The sequence below is a fragment of the Alligator sinensis genome, unplaced genomic scaffold (genome assembly GCF_000455745.1).
Source record: "Alligator sinensis unplaced genomic scaffold, ASM45574v1 scaffold289_1, whole genome shotgun sequence".
Taxonomy (NCBI): Eukaryota; Metazoa; Chordata; order Crocodylia; family Alligatoridae; genus Alligator; species Alligator sinensis.
The window spans coordinates 3,658,620-3,673,053 of record NW_005841881.1 but is presented as its reverse complement, the minus strand read 5'-3'; the positions used below and the strand labels follow the sequence as shown (position 1 = coordinate 3,673,053).

The following is a 14,434-nucleotide window of genomic DNA, read 5'->3' as shown; positions in this document are numbered from 1 at the left end:
CCCTAAGCTGCTTTGGTGAATGCAGAATTCAAATATTAGTTTATTTCACTAAGATTGGCTTCAAGCTGATTGAGAAGAGAGACAGACTAAGCTGGGAAGAACCATTGATCAAGAATGCTTGGAACTTTTATGAATACAAATAACTTATCAAGGTTAATGAGGTTCAACTTAAGTATAGAAGAATACAAAACTTTCTTTATACAGTATATAATGCGATTTATGATCATAGGTACATTTTGAAAGGTATAGCATGCAAATTCTAGGTTAGCTGCTTCTATTTAGGGCTGAAAAGGGTATCTTCTACTTATTTTTCACAAGCATAAAAATTTTTGCTTGAATTTTTGACAAAAGCTTATGCAATCACAAAGGCAAAACAAATATCCCCCAAAAATTTCAGCTTTTTGAGAGTGATCTGTTTTTCAACTAGTAAGTAATATCTATATACAACTTATAAAGATGCTAAACATATAGCAAAAAATTGAATGACTAAGACCTATTTAGTAGGCCTGTATGAAACGGATAGTATTTGCTTCAGATTCAGCCGATTCAGGGGACAGTGATTCAATTTGGTGATTCAAATCACTGTCCCAAATCGATTCAGCCGAATCTGATTTGGAGATTTGGCCACCTCTGAATTGGCCAAATCTCCAAATCAAACAGGCCCCATCTGCCACCTCCCCTCCCAGCCCCGTCAATGGCTGCCCCGCCCAGCCCCAACATCCCAGCACTTAAAAAAATAAATAAATAAAAAATAAAAGCCCCGCACTCACCGGCTCCTGCCAGGTGGGGGGGGTGATCCCTGCTGCCCTCTACTGCTCGTGCTGCATGGGGGGGCTCTGCGATGAGCCCCCAGAGGCCCTGACGGCCGCTGCAGCAGCCAGTGAGTGAAGGGCTTTTTTTTTTTTTTTTTAAAGTGCCAGGACACTATAAGGGGGTGGGGAGCACAGTGAAGAGGGCTGGGGGAGCAGGCAGGGGATGGGGCCTGGCAGGGCCCCTGCCCCCTCCTCTAGCTCCCCTCCCCCCCACCCCCTACTTACTGGCATGGAGTTCGAGTCCAGCTCCCTGTGGCAGAAAGAGGGGACTGCCCAAATCTCCAAATCTTCTCTGAATCGATTCAGAACTTGTTCTTGGTCTCTCAATTCAATTCGGATTTGGAGATTTGGCTGCTGAATCAGGCCAAATCTCCTCCAAATTGAATCAGCAACTGAAGCTTCACACAGCTATACCATTTAGGTATAGTTCCTATGGCAGAGCTGGTGTCTGCTGGTCACTGACACATAAATAGAGTTCCATTTTCTTTTTTATCTGATCAAAGTACCTTTTAAACTTAAAATGCACTACTTGCTAACTTTCAGACCTCTAATTGACCTATACTCTTTGTCAGTTATTTTCACTTGAATGCCACCCAATCAAGAAGAGAAGAAGCCACATGACTGTTTTAGTCTAGGGTAAAATTAATTTAGAGCTAACCATTCCTTTTAATAAGTCTGAAAAAACATGCGTCAATGAGATAAGTCTTATACTTTGTTAAAGTTTTGTAAAAGTACAACAGTTGTACATTCTCCCTTCCCCATAGAAAATTACCCATTCAATTACAATAGAAAGCCCAATGGTTATTCAGCATTAGTGCAAGATGCTTTTTGATCAAAATATGATTCAGGATTTCCAGTAAATCAAGTGATTTGACAGGCTAAAAACAAATCTATAATATTTTATGAATCATACCCTCTTTTATATTACAGCATTTTTTTCAGATGGCTCTATAAAGAGAAGTACGAAGCAACCTTCAGTATAAAGCAATCCTTTTATGATAAAGATATTTCCATAAGAGAAACAGGAAGAACTCTAGCATTTGTGAAAAAAGTCAAATGCATTCAAATAATTACTCATATACAAATCTAATTTAATTTTATAAATTAAAAAGTTGTGATTTATCTTTTAAAGTCATAGTTCTCCAAAATCATATATTATTACAAGTAAAATGAAAGTTAACTACCTGAAAAAGATCAGGGAATTATAGACTTTCTAATTTGTATACCATGCATATAATCAGTCTATTTGTTGTCTATATATATGGTCAGTCAGGTTTCCCTTATTTATGTGCAGTTTCAGGGGAAAAAAGAATTAAAAAACAAGCATGAACATTGCTATAAAAAGCTCAGAAACTGCAAAATGGACTTAGGCAGACATAGTGACTAAAACTCAATATATCTTATATAAAACTTGTTCATGGCCACTTGTCTTCTTAAGAGTAATGTATCAAATAGTTATCCCATCTTATTAAGCTTTCTGCATAATTATCATTCTTGTTCTTTCCACTTTACATTTACTACACACTACATTTCATCTGATAGCCACCTATCAAAAATGAAGTGCACAACACACCAAATTCAAAATGGCAGGAAAAAAAATTAAGTTTTCGATAATATAGAAATACATAGCATCATATGCAGTTCAGAATTAGATAAAACTCTGTCGTTTGCATTTGCCAGAGGGCAATTATGTTCATTTAAAAAATGCTTGGTCAGCTCCAACTGGAAAGAAATATATCCATGTCAGACTATCAATTAGTAGCAGTGCTATAAAGGAACAGCCTTGACAGAATATTCTGTCACTAGGTAAGTCTGAAATTCACATTATATTGTTCATTGCTCTCTCACCCAAGGGAAACCTATATATACAGAGATATATAGACATCTCTATATAAGTACACCAGTATATACAGATACATAAAGATCTATATCTATATGAGAAGCAAGGTAGATAGATCTATCTTTCAATCTATTTTGCTTCTCACTACCACTCTCCAAAGGTATTAGCAATAGGAAGATGAGACAAAAAAGACAATATTGTTTTCTATATATTCTTTTCTTTTTTTTCTTTTTTGTCTTGTCTTCCTATTGCTAGCACCCTAGAAAGTGGCAGTGGGAAGCAAGATGAGAAGTAAAAAGTGACAGGACAGGAGAAGTCTAAATTTCTAAATTGCACCATTAGCAAAGCATCTTTTGCAGTCCTCTTCTATTAGTGTTCACAAAATCATAGAGAAGTAGGGCTGGAAGGGACCTCCATAGGGTCATCTAGTCCAGCTCCCTGCCTGAGGAAGAATCATCCCTATCCATCCTATACAAATCCATAATCTAACCTCTTACTAAAACTAGTCACCCTGACACAAGGCATAACATCCTAGCCTGCCACAAGTAATGGAGGGGGGCCATGGAGACCAACATCCTACTTCTCTAAAAGGTTATTAAATATATACTCAAAAGATCCCAGGAACATGGGCATGCCCCTGCCACAAAGAAAGGCAAAACCCCTCTGTCACAGGCGGAGAAAGACCGGGGAGACTCCCGGGCCCACGGAGGGAGCCCCAGAGCCAGGGGCAGAAGGCGGAACGGAGAGGAGGAAAAACAAAAAAAATAACTTACTCACCGCAGGATGTGAGGAAGAGCAGGGACAGCAGGAGAAGCTCGAGCGTGGCCTGGACGACGCCTTAAGTCACCTACGGTTGGCGGATGACGTCACGCCTAATCGCCAGCCGGTAGAGATAAAAGGACCAGCGGCGAAAAGGAGCGGGGCGCGCACGTGGCTGCCGGGAGGGAGCCTGGCCAGTGGAGTCAGCTGGAGGCGTGGAACACCAGAGCTGACTGCTGGCGCTTACCAGAGAAAATTAAACAAACCCGGGGACGAGCCAATGTCTGAGGACAGCATGACAGCGGCAGGTGAGCCGGGAGAGAGAGCGGTAAGAGCTCCAGCGGTGCGGAGGGGTCAACGGACCGAAGAAGACCCGGAGAGAGCGCTGCGGTCCGGGGGAGACCCGGAGAGAGCGCTGCGGTCCGGGGAAGGCCCGGAGAGAGGGCTGCGGTCCGGGGCAAACCCCGGAAAGAGGGGCACGGCCCCAGGAGATCCAGAGATAGGGTCACGCCGGTGGGGTACCAGACAAGGGGTGACAAGAACTTGAGATAGACGGAGAGAGGGCCACAGAACCAAGCCACAGGCAGGTGACCCAGCCGGTCACTAAGTGGAAGGGTAGAGAAGCTACTGGCTCCACAAGGAAACCTAATAGGGGCAGGGTTATGCCTCTCTTGAGGCCCATTGAGTTTTTATTTGAGTTTTGAAGGGTGTTTTGTGTTCCCCCGGATTAGAAGAGGCTGAGGTCGTGACAGCAGGGAGCTAGAGCGAGGGGTGAGCTCGTTGGTAGAGTATCTCGGGAAATATTCGGGCAACCACGAAAACAGCCAAGATCCGCCAGGCTGGGTAAAGGGTGAGGTGCAGGGGAGGAGGAGCCACACAGAAGACATCTACGATGCAGGTGACCGACAAGGGTAACCACGCTACACGAAGCTCCACTCACTGAAAGATTCAAGTCGTGGCAGGAGAGAAGGGGCAGGCTGTGGCGTGTGGAAGAGCCTCCTGGAAGGCCACCTGCAACAGCTAGGCGAGTACCGGTAAGCTCTCGGAGCAAGGAAGCCCGAGGCAAGATGTATGAGGCCCAGCGAGTACACCCTCATAGTTTGTACCAATATGACTCCAAAATTCCTTTCTGACCCCAGATCTGGCAAATGGTCTGACACTGAGCGGGGAGTGGGCAGAAGACCCTCTAGCCAGAAACCTCTGGCTTTAGTTCCACCAGCAGCATTGGCACATTTCAGTCAAAATCCCCAGGCTTGGCAGCAGCCAACACCCAATATCTCTGAGGAAGGCTTAAAGAAAAAAAACCCAAACAAACCTGGCACATGTAGCAGTCAGAGGGGAAGGAGGGGAAAAGGGAACACAAAATTGCCTCCCAGCCTCATGCAGATGAACTTCAAAGAGGTTTAGAAAATGTGTATGAGAGACAAGTAAGAAACCACGCTGCTTTGGAGGCTGCTTTCACCCACTCTATCTAGCATGTGACCTACCATAACCATACATATATAAAATCATTTAAAAAAGAAAAAAGGTTACCTCTATGTGTGTTGTAAGTTGCATTCTCTCTTTGTCCTTGCGCTCTATGCATCGCTTCAGTTCTTCCACTTCCGAGGCTACAACACACTGGCTCAGCTTTGCTCTTAGTTCCAGAATATGTTTCTCGAGCTCTTGTTTCTCCCACTCAGACCTTTCAACCACTAGAAAGCAGTGTGAACCATTAAACAGTCCTGCTATGTGAAATGAAAACACCATATCCTACAAATTAAAGTTTTCTCATTGCTTCCTTTGCCATTCAATTATCCTCTTCCCAAATTTTCAACAGACATATATAAATATCCCGCAACTAATGACCTTAAATTTGTGTATAGCTTAAAGATACGGACAGTTAAAGCATTACTTCAGAAGTAGTGAGATACTAGTATTCTAACTCATTGGACCCCAAACAGTTAGTGTTCTCTTCTACCTCTTTATTCCAATTTTATATTTGCCTAAAGAAACAAGAATGAAATCCTGACCCCACTGAGGTCAATGGGAATGTTGTCACTGATTGCAAGAGACAGGATTTCACCTCAAGATCTGGTGCAGAGTACTGAAAAGTACTAAATCTAATTTAGTACTAATCTGAAAAATCTAAATCTAAAACTATCACGATACTGTATCTGGATAAGTGTGTGCCATTTCCATTTTTAACCATACATTATGGTAAAAATTCTATCTAATAAATACCAGCAATCTCTTCCACAACTGACAGTCAAGAACTTCAGTTTATAAACTCTATTATACACAAATAAAGCCTCAGCCAATATCCCTTTCTGTGAACCTTTGGCTTCTCTTATAGCACTATTGTAAACATGTATTCATTTTCATGGGTAAAATGTGCTTTAAGGACATTTTGTCTTTCTGTTTGTTTGTCTAAATATGTTTATAGCAAAAGTTATTATAACTGCAAAACAAGCCAAGAAAAGTTTTAAATGTCCAAATTAGCATGAGGGACTGTTGTCATTAACAAGCTCATTTTTAAACATACTGGTAATTTTAAGAGGTTCAAAATGAGGTTAATCGTTCACTACCTTGAGGATTACTTACCTCGGAATGGTGACTTTGATACTAACTAGACTTGGGTTCTTAGGGTTTCTCTGGAAACAAAAGGGTTTTGAAAATGCGAAGAACACAGCTCTATTTAGATAACTATGAGAATTTGTCCAGATGAAAGAGAAAGTAAGTTGTTATACCATAAAATAGCGAAAGTGATGCTTAACCAAAAGCAAGATTAAATGGGACACTGGACCCATGTTACCACTTCAGTAGCACAAATGTGTTAGTATAAACCAGAGGTGTCAAACTCACTTGCCTTCCCATACCAGATTGGGACCATAGGACCAGATTTGGACATAGTGATAGCAGGATCCCTGACAGCATCAGGGGCCACACAGATTAATATAGACATTACTCATCCCCACTGCTAACACATATCTGCAGTGGGCTCCGTACCCTGGATTTCAGCAGCAGGCCCAAATTCCCAGACCCACTATGAGCCTCACAGCCCAAAAAACGTTTCTCAGGACAGTTGTGTGCATAGGTGACGCATAGTGGGAGCACGTGCCTTCCCCCACCCCCCTTCACCCCCTGAGATTGGCCCTCACTGGTCAGGGAGTGGGGGGATGACAGCTGGTACCCCCTTAGATTGTAGGAGCGCCGAGAGAAGCACCAGCGGCACTTCCACCTGGAGTGGCAATCAGACACTAGGGGACTGCCCCCGCCTCCCCCAGTCAGCGATCAGCCGCTGGTGCCCCCCCAGTATCAGGAGGTACCAGTCGCCCATGTGCTTGATATCCATTGTATATATGACAGAGATAATAGATACCTCCTACAGATAATATATATTTATAGGCATTTTTAAACATACAGGCAAAATGAATTTAGAGAGCTCGAACCTAGATCAATGATATATTCAAGATCACTTTAAAGACATAACTCACTATATGCAATTACCTCTTCTATGATTTTCAATACAATTTTTTTTTTATATTCTAAATGCCCAAACAAATCTTCAGATTTTCTTCAACGCTTCTTCTACTGGAAACACAAGAAGCATTGACTGGATTGTACCTATACACATGCAGCGGGGCTGCTCCAACACATTGTACTTACAGCAGTCAGAGCAGACTCAATTACCGTATTTTTGCACATATATCCAGCGGGCTATACGCGATTTTACAAAAAAAATAGATGGGTGCGGGCTATCGATGGACTTTCTTTCCCCCCGCGGTGGCTGGGGCCGGGGCAGGCTGTGCCGCCTCCCCGCTGGGCCCAGGCAGGCCGGGCTGGGCCGCCGCTGCCATGGAGGCCGGGGCGGGCTGCATCGCCTCCCCGCTGGGCCCGGGCAGGCCAAGCTGTGCCGCTGCTGCCGCGGGGGACAGGGCAAGAGCCAGGGCGGGCCGGGCTGCACCGCCGCCGCCGCCACCGCAGGGGCCGGGGTGGGCCGGGCTGCACTGCCTCCCCATGTATACACCACTGCAGGGAATACACAGATGCAGCATATACACGGGCTAATTTACGAAAATACAATATTTCGCAGATTATACATGGATGCGGTTTATACCCGTGGGCGGGCTATATGCGCGAAAACACGGTAAACAAGTCTGCTCTCTGTCAGTTTGTGACCATTGTTCCTTGTTACCCCACGAGGCGCCATAGTGAACACAGCATCTCTGATCCCTTGCTGCGCCCCCCTAATGAATTTGTAGCCGGCCACAAGATCACCTCTCAGCCTTCTCTTGCGGAGGCTAAAGAGGTCCAGGCCCCTCAGTCTCTCCTCATAGGGCTTGTCCTGTAAGCCCCTAACCATACAAGTGGCCCTCCTCTGGACCTTCTCAAGTCTATCAACATCCTTCTTGAAGTACAGCCCCCAAAACTGGACGCAGTACTCCAACTGCAATCTGACCAATGCCACATAGAGGGGAAGTATCACCTCCTTGGATCTATTTGTCATGCATCTGCTGATGCATGATAAAGCACGGTTAGCTTTGCTGATGATTTCGTCACACTGACAACTCATGTTCATCTTGGACTCCACTATGACTCCAAGATCCCTTTCCACTTCTGTACTGCTGAGAGGGTGACTTGCCAGCCAGTAGGTGTGCTGGAAATTTTTGTGCCCTAGCTGCAGCACTCTGCACTTGTCCTTGTTGTACTCCATGCTATTGTGTACTGCCCACTTTTCTAATCTGTCCAGGTCTTCCTGCAATCGTTCCCTACCCTCTGGAGTGTGCACTTCACCCCACAATTTAGTATCATCCACAAACTTGGACAGAGTACACTTCACACCCACATCCAAGTCACTGATGAAGATATTGAAGAGTACAGGTCCAAGGACCAAACCCTGCGGGACCCCACTACGCACATCCTTCCAGGTCAATACCGACCCATCTACTACCACTCTCCGGGTGCAACCGCCAAGCCAATTTGCCACCCACTGGACCTTGTAAACATCTATGTCACAGCCTCTTAATTTATTTATGAGAATGGGATGAGACACCGTATTGAAGGCCTTGCTAAAATCCAAGAAAATGACATCCACCTCTACTCCTCTGTCTAAGCATTTTGTAACCCTGTCATAAAACGAAACCAGACTGGTCAGGCATGATCTACCTGCTACGAATCCATGCTGGTTTCCCTGCTGCATTATTTTTCCTGCTGGACTCCCACAAATATAAACCTTCATAATCTTTTCAAAGACCTTTCTAAAGATGGAAGGGAGACTGACTGTCCTATAATTACTCGGATTCCCCCTTCCTTCCCTTCTTGAAAAATAGGGACGGCATTGGCCCTTTTCCAGTCCTCCAGGACCTGACCCGAGTGCCACAAGCACGCAAACAGCCGTGCCAGTGGTTCTGCTGTGACACAGGCCAATTCTTTCAGTACTCTCAGATGCAGCTCATTCAGGCCTGCTGACCTGAACACATCCAGTCCATCCAAGTGACTCTGCACCAAGTCAGCATCAACAGTTGGTAGGCTGGTGTCCCTCTGATGCCCATCTAAGAACCCATTAGGAGACTTATCTTGAGCCCTGTTCAGGAACACTGAGGCAAAAAATTCATTGAACAGTTCAGCCTTGCCCCCCCTGTCTGTCACTAATTGCTCCTTCTTGTTCAGTAGGGGTCCTATGCTGCCCTGCACCTTCCTTTTGCTGCCTACATGCCTAAAATAAGACTTGTTGTTGTCTTTAATTTGTCTTGCTAGCCTCAGCTCTGTAGTTGCTTTGGCTTTTCTAACTGCCTCCCTGCAAGTATGGGCCAAGTAGGTATACTCCTCCTCGGTAGCTTCCCCACTTCTACCGCCTATATGCCTTCTTTTTGCCCTTAGGCTCCCCTGGATTTCCCTGTTTAGCCAAGGAAGTTTTTGGGCTCCTTTTCCCTCATACTGGGATAGTCTCCCTCTGCGCCCAAAGGATCACTTCCTTTAGAAACAACCACCCTTCCTCTTCCTAGACTCTTGCCAATATTCTTACCCTGTAGTGTGTCATTGACTAGACTCCTAAGCACACTGAAGTTAGCCTTCCTAAAGTCAAGCACTTCCACCCTACTAGTTATCTTACCCACCTTACGCCATATGGTGAATTCGACTGATTGGTGGTCGCTGTCCCCAATCAATGTGCATGATAATTACTGTGCTCCTGCATCATGTATATCAGTGTCCCTGCACTGAAAAAAAGCTCATTTGAAGAGCTCTCGTTAGTTAAAATGTCCCCACTGCCATTTTTCAGCGTGGAACACTGATACACACAATGCTCCTCCCCTGCTCCTAGAACACGTTTATAAACACCCATGGTTGGACTATGTTCTCTTCTTTTCTCTGAGATACATTATCACTTCTGAGGAATCATTTAGAGTTTTGCCAGGCAAACTTTTGCTTAGTCAGGAAAAACACTAAATTATGAAGATAGGTGAAACCTGCACTATGTTCCAATATGGCAAAATAAGCAACATTTATGAAGAGTAACATACATTTTTAATAATATTTCAAATTTCACTTCTATGAAGAGACTATTCATTTTGATAACTGATTAACTCTAATTTTTTTTATTATTTGTAAACCATGAAAAACAACCTGATATAATTTAAGTGTTATCCTGAATGTTTTGTTCATAAATATTATGTAATTATTATTTGAATACTAGTACTAAGAAAAGCTAATCTAGCCAAGATAACAACTGGCCATTTAGTTCAACCAGCAGAGGATCTGGATTCCAACTCAAACACAGTTAAATCCCTGGCAAAGTCATAAAATTATATCCTGTATAACAAGAAAAAGGCAATACCTGTTCTAATCCTCCTATCATCTTTGTCATCTGGGTAAGTTTGGCGGTGCATAGTGACCTGAGATATTTGATGCTGCAAATCCACGCGATCCTCTTCTGCTCTTAGGAGTTGGCAGTGAAGATCCTCAATCTGATGTCCACATATCAAAACAAAACCAAAAAAAATAATTCAAGAAACAAGTAAAAAATTTCAGTTCTACCAAGCAGCATAATCACAAAAAGACTAAACAAAAGTATTTAGCAGACCTTTAAGTGCTCAAGGTGGACATGCATACAGGAAACATCAATGCCTACATACAATCCAGAAAGGAATTATCAAAAGTTGAAATGAAATGATACCAGCCAGCTTGCTGCCAGCTGCAAAGGAAGGCTTTCGTCTAAATCAAGGTATATTCTGTATCAGGGGCAAGCAGTCTGGCCTGCAGGCTGGTTCCATCCAGCAGTAGACTCCATTTCCCAGCAGCTCCTGCCCACTTTTCTTTCTAAATAGCATATAATGTTTATATTAAATTAATGCTTGCTACAGAACCATTGAAAATGCAGTAAAAACAACACATAAAAGCAGAAATTAAAGTAATGCGACTTCGGGGGCATGGGCAGACTTACCATTTTTAGTGTTCCACGTGCCTTTAAAGCACTATACAAAAGAGGGAGCAGACGACACAGCCATGAAGCTCTACAAATTAGCACAAACTATATAAAAAATGGCCCTGGATGAAACAGGAAAAATGGAAGCTAGCTTTTTGGTGACTTCATCCCAGCTCCACTATGCTGGTCTCAAAGTCACTGTCCCACATGACACTGCCTTTTTCTTTTCTTTTCTTTTTAAGTAACCAAAATTGCCATTTTTCTAGGCCACAATCCTGGAAATTTGGCTTTTTAGGTATGGAACGTTATCTAGCACCCACTCACTCGCCATATCATTCCACAACATCTGCACAAGAAAAATTTCTGCCTGCATGAAGTAGGCTACCAAGTGAAGGAAAACAGAGATCATGGACCTTCTCTCATTGTAACCGAGGAGGGAACTCAAAGATTCCTCAGGAACAGCCATCAGAATCTGCTTACACACATGTTGATTGTGGTAAAAAATGGCCACAACTGCAGCTGGTACTCGATTCAAAGCAAAGGTCTGGAAGACGTGATCCAAATCATGCCAACTGTGTTTCAAAAATCCAACAGGTGGCTCGTTCAGACAACAAGGAGGTTTCACAGATCCTTGCACGGACAACTCCACTGAGCCCTCTCTCATTGCTGACTCATGGATGCACCCATGCAAAAATAATCAGCAACAGAACAAAGGTGATTGAGGGTTGTCAGCTTCCACATGGCAATCATCCCTCACTTCTCCATGCTCCTGGGCCTCATGTTGGGACTTGCCTCTGGAGTGACAGGATTAGATCACTATAGATCTCCAGGAAAGTAGTCCCACTCATCCTGAAACACGAGTGACAAAACTATTTGCCCTCAGTTCTCAGGATTATTCACTAGTGGTCATTACTTGTCTCCTCTGCTCAAAAGCATCAACACAGTCTGCACACAGTCCCAGAGAAAGCCATCCTCTATGAAGTCCCTTATATTTCCCTCCTCCAGCATGTAGCTCTCAGGTGCAGAGCGTGTTGGTACTGGATTTATGACCCAGATACCTTGTTCCAGGAGGACCCAAATCCTCAAACCAACCACAACTTCTTCCATTTGATAATAGGCAAATTTTATTGATACACAGTGATAGCAGATAATAATGCAGGCAAGATAAACAAAACAAGCCACCCCTTCCTACCCCCACCCCCCTGATTCTACATCTACCAGTCCTAGGGCTATCACAGAGGAAAGGTATGTCTGGCCAGTATGCAAGCTTCACCCTGTGGTTCTTTCTTGAATGTCAGAGGTCAGCAGCCTGGAGGTCGAGGGCTGAGGCCCACTCCCCTCTCCCCGCCCAGCGGGGTGGGTGAGACAGGCTGGTGATGTGCCCTCTGTCCATGGTGGCCTTGGGATCCCCACCCCTCAGGGACGCTTTTCTGGTCCGAAATCCCTCCCTTTGTATTCTCTCTCCTCCTGATGACTCTTCATCTCCGGGTACCATCAACTGGTTTCCCTATGGTCATCATACTGTCCATGTTCTGTCCTGGCAGCATATTCCTTTGTTTCCCAAACCCATCAAATGCAGACATCTTAATTTGGGCATGCCCCAGCCTCCTAATTTAGTCTGCGCACCAAAACCAGAAATCCCAAGGGCTCTGCAGATGGGCACTGTGACTTGACGACAATGCTGCAGTCTTTTATCTCTGTTATGGATACACTGCGCAAATTTCCCAGCCTGTTTCCACTCGCTTGTCCCTTGGCCTCAGATACAGTGCCTGTCTTGAAGGAAACTTTGTCACAAACAAGATTTTAGAAATCAATTAACCCTTGTCATTCCTCTGGACCAGTGTTCTAATGCATATCTACTTTACCTACAAGCCAATTCCCAAAAACAATTATCTAAATATCATTTTCTAGCCATTAGAGCACATAGCACAACTTGAGGAGACCCCTTTCAAGTGCCAGTGATGGACTTTTGAGTTTCCACAGTACGCCAGCTACCAGAGCTACAAGAAGGAGATGGAAACCGTGGCTGGGGAGAAGATTCTCCACCAGTAGCAAGAGAGCAGAGTCAGTGCTTAATGGTGTTACTCCAAGAGATATTGGAGGGCATGGGGAGGGTAAGAGTCCATTCTTTGATCCTGCCAAGAATACAAGATATAAAAGTGACCACCCCTGCAATGGCAGAAAGCATAAAACAAAAGCCAGGAGTCAAATAACCATAAGACTGTGCTGCTGCCACTCAACTATCTTTGAAAGCCTCCAGGGAAATGTGACCAAAAAGCTAGGCAGGCCTGCTCACTAGGCCCCTAGTTGTGGAATGGAGCAACAGGATTGGCTCTGACACATAATGAAGTGCTTCAGCTGGGAGGGACGTGTACGTTTGCACAGTACTGACAGCCTCACATGCATTGCTGCCCATGCTTTTAATCCACCTAATTGTGAATATATATGACATTCTCAGTAGTAAGCTAAGGAAGCGCTGAGCTAGTAGTGCTGAGCTCAGTAGTAAGCTAAGGACTGCTGAGTGAGTGTTGATTGCTGTGGGATTGTTGATTGCTGTGTGATTGCTGCCTGGCCCTAAGTCAGCCCAGGCCCAGAAGGGTATACAAGGAGGCTCCCCAGGCAACCAGGGAGCCTGTGACCAGGGAGCCACAAAACAGGGGAGCAGTTTGCAGGCCAGTTCATGGGTAGGAGTACATACCGTGTAGGAGTACACAGGAGCTTCTGACAGAGACTTCAGGTAAGTGAATAAGGAGCAGGGCTACTACGGGGGTAGTGACACAGAACACGCAGCCAGGGACCCAGCCCTGCTGCTGCCTCCAGTCTGGAGCTCCTGTGAGGCCTCCACCCAGATAAGCCCCTTGAATGGGTCAGCAGTGACCTTGCCCCCTGTCTGCGGGGGTTGCCTGGTGGGACCTCTGAGGCCTGGGGGTAGCGTGGAGGCCGGGGAGTCCCTTGCCTGTCCCATATGTGCACGGATCAAGGCCCTGAAGGGGCAGGTGATGGAACTCCAGGAAGAGGTGAGCAGGCTGCAGAGGATGAAATTGATGGATACTTTCATTCTCTGCAGGACCAGACACCTAGCGCAGAGACATCACGGGAGAGCCCCAGGACAGATGAATGGAAGACTGTCACCTCAAGAGCTAGACAGCGTGTGGCTGTGACTGTTTCCCCAATGCAACTGGGGAACAGATACAAAGCCCGCCACTGGAGGATGATGCACCAGAGGAAGCTGCAGGGTAAGACACGTCTGCAACAAACACCAGGAATGAGATACCATATCAAAGACCTTCTTAAAGTCTGAACGACCACATCATGAGTGACTACAGGGCTCGGGGGGCCAGGCTTAGGAAGTCAGGGGCACAGGTGGTCTTCTTGTCCATACTTCTGGTCAGCGGATGCTGTCAGCGTACACCCGGTGTAAAGGGGGGCGATCTCCAAAGAGGAGTATACCTCCACTGCTCAGGCCTGTAAGGGGGCTGTTAGGAAAGCTAAGGAGGACATAGAGCTAGGACTAGCATCCAAGATCAAAGATAATAAAAAGTCCTTTTTCAAATATATAGGGAGGATGAAGAAGGCACCGGGAAATGTGGGGCCCCTGCAAGAGACACTGGGCACTCC

At 45.1% G+C, this 14,434-nt stretch overlaps 1 protein-coding gene across 1 annotated transcript in view; it reads right to left on the bottom strand.

The window, feature by feature from the left end:
* CEP128 (centrosomal protein 128) overlaps positions 1-14,434 on the bottom strand; it is a 184,293-nt gene that overhangs the window by 82,380 nt on the left and 87,479 nt on the right. Inside the window, exons 11-12 of the mRNA XM_025196583.1 lie at positions 10,229-10,358; positions 4,945-5,105 (exon numbers count right to left, since the gene is read on the bottom strand). Of these exons, the coding sequence (XP_025052368.1) occupies positions 4,945-5,105; positions 10,229-10,358 (291 nt within the window). The remainder of the gene's footprint in view (positions 1-4,944; positions 5,106-10,228; positions 10,359-14,434) is intronic.